Source organism: Phytophthora infestans, genomic scaffold (assembly GCF_000142945.1).
Source record: "Phytophthora infestans T30-4 supercont1.776 genomic scaffold, whole genome shotgun sequence".
Classification (NCBI taxonomy): Eukaryota; Oomycota; class Peronosporomycetes; order Peronosporales; family Peronosporaceae; genus Phytophthora; species Phytophthora infestans.
The window spans coordinates 3,532-5,462 of record NW_003303026.1 but is presented as its reverse complement, the minus strand read 5'-3'; the positions used below and the strand labels follow the sequence as shown (position 1 = coordinate 5,462).

Below are 1,931 nucleotides of genomic sequence, written 5' to 3'. Positions count from 1 at the left end.
TTTCAATGTTGCAGTTTAACACCAAAGACTCTTCAGTGTTAAATTGCAGCATGTAAGCTGCACCGTTAGGTCGAAGCTTCGAAAATGCAGTACGCACCTAGTGCCCTTCGTTCGTGTATCAATGACGGACACTTCCTCTCCTTATTCTTCGTCTTGCCGCGTATAATTTAGAACTCTTTTGATACTGCCTTTTGTTATCACAGCGTCGCTCGTGGCTGCTGCGGTGGTCTATCTCACGTTTCCAACCGATCAAGACGCGGCGCCTTCCATTGGGTGCCCCAAGCACGCTGCCGGTGATCAAGAATACGTTGGGCTGATTATCAAACAACAGACCAGTATCTACGACTGGATCTCGGAGCAATGTCGAGAGCATGCCATGGCGCGTTCTTGTGCCTTGCCATCCTCCAACTGTCGTTCTGAGCTTCCCAAAAGCCATGGAGGACGTTTATGACGTGTTTATCAAAGTCTCCACCCTTTCACAGGGATTTTTGTCGTGGACAGCGTGACTGGATGTTAAAAACGTAACATCCAGCGCAACCTTACTCTAAAATCATTTTACCCACCTGTCATTTTCTTTTTGTCATTTCGTGACCACCGGGACGGGGCCAAGATGAAGCTCGAGGCTATGACGACGTGGGTGACACCTGCTTCGGTCGCTCTGTCCTGCGTGGCGGTGCTGCTCGTGTACTTGGCGACACCGTCTGCCCATGACCGAGCTCTGAAGCACCTACCGACGCCAGAGGGAGACTATCCGATCCTTCGCCATACTTTGGAGATTATCAAGGCGCAGAGATCGGGGAATTTTATCGACTGGGCTCTTAAGTACTGCCGCAAGTATGAGGGCAAGCCATGGAGTCTACGGGTCGTGGGGAAATACCCGGCGATCGTACTCTGCTGTCCTGAAGCGTTCGAGGATATTCAGAAGACGCAGTTCGACGCGTTTGACAAGAGCCCGCTTGTCTCGGAAGCCTTGTACGACGTGCTGGGTCAAGGGATCTTTGCTGTCAGTGGGCCACTATGGCAGCACCAACGCAAGACTGCGAGCCACTTGTTCACCGCGCAAATGATGCAGTACGCAATGGAAGTTGTTGTGCCTGAAAAGGGCGAACAATTGGTGAAGCGACTTGACGGGATTTGTCTTCAGGAAAAGGAAAGTGAGAGAGTTGTGAACATCAAGCGGCTCTTGGACTTGTACACTATGGACATCTTTGCCAAGGTCGGGTTTGATGTGGATCTCCATGGCGTCGGGTCGAACCAGAACGCAGAGCTGCTCGATTCATTCGGGCGAATGTCTGCGCAGTTGCTGAAGCGGATCCAGCAGCCAATGTGGACTTGGAAGCTACTGCGCTGGCTTAACGTTGGCGCCGAGAAGCAACTGGCTGAAGACGTCAAGGCAGTGGACGATCTGGTGTACGGGGTGATCTCTCGCTCGATTGAGGAGAAGAATCGACAGGGGGCGAAAGAAACCGCTCGAAAAGACCTCATCACGTTGTTTATTGAGAAGTCTGAGGTTGAGTACACCAAGGGTGTGCACACGAAGAAGGACCATAAGTTGATGCGCGACTTCGTCATCAGCTTCCTAGCAGCTGGACGGGAGACGACGGCGACGACCATGGCGTGGGTTATCTTGATGCTGAATAGATACTCCAAGGTGTTGAAGCACGTCCGACAAGAGATCAAAGACAAACTTCCAGACCTCGCGAGTGGCAAAATTCACTCTCCAAAACTGGAGGACATTCAGCAGCTCGTCTACCTAGAAGCTGTTGTCCGAGAGACACTAAGACTCTTCCCCGTTGTTGCTGTGTCTGGACGCTCCGCTACGAGGGATGTGCGTCTCTACGAGGGCACGTTCATCAAGGCAGGGACGCGAATCGTACTGCCTCACTACTGTTTGGGGCGATGACGACTGTATGGGGTCCTGATGCCGACGA

At 52.2% G+C, this 1,931-nt stretch overlaps 1 protein-coding gene across 1 annotated transcript; it reads left to right on the top strand.

The window, feature by feature from the left end:
• Positions 1-610: 610 nt before the first annotated feature.
• On the top strand, positions 611-1,757 carry PITG_21939 (uncharacterized protein; the record flags this gene model as incomplete). The annotated part of the gene is made up of 2 exons (XM_002996844.1): positions 611-1,621; positions 1,683-1,757. 2 exons carry the CDS (start codon positions 611-613, stop codon positions 1,755-1,757), a joined length of 1,086 nt encoding a protein of 361 aa, XP_002996890.1.
• Between the last annotated feature and the right edge of the window lie 174 nt (positions 1,758-1,931).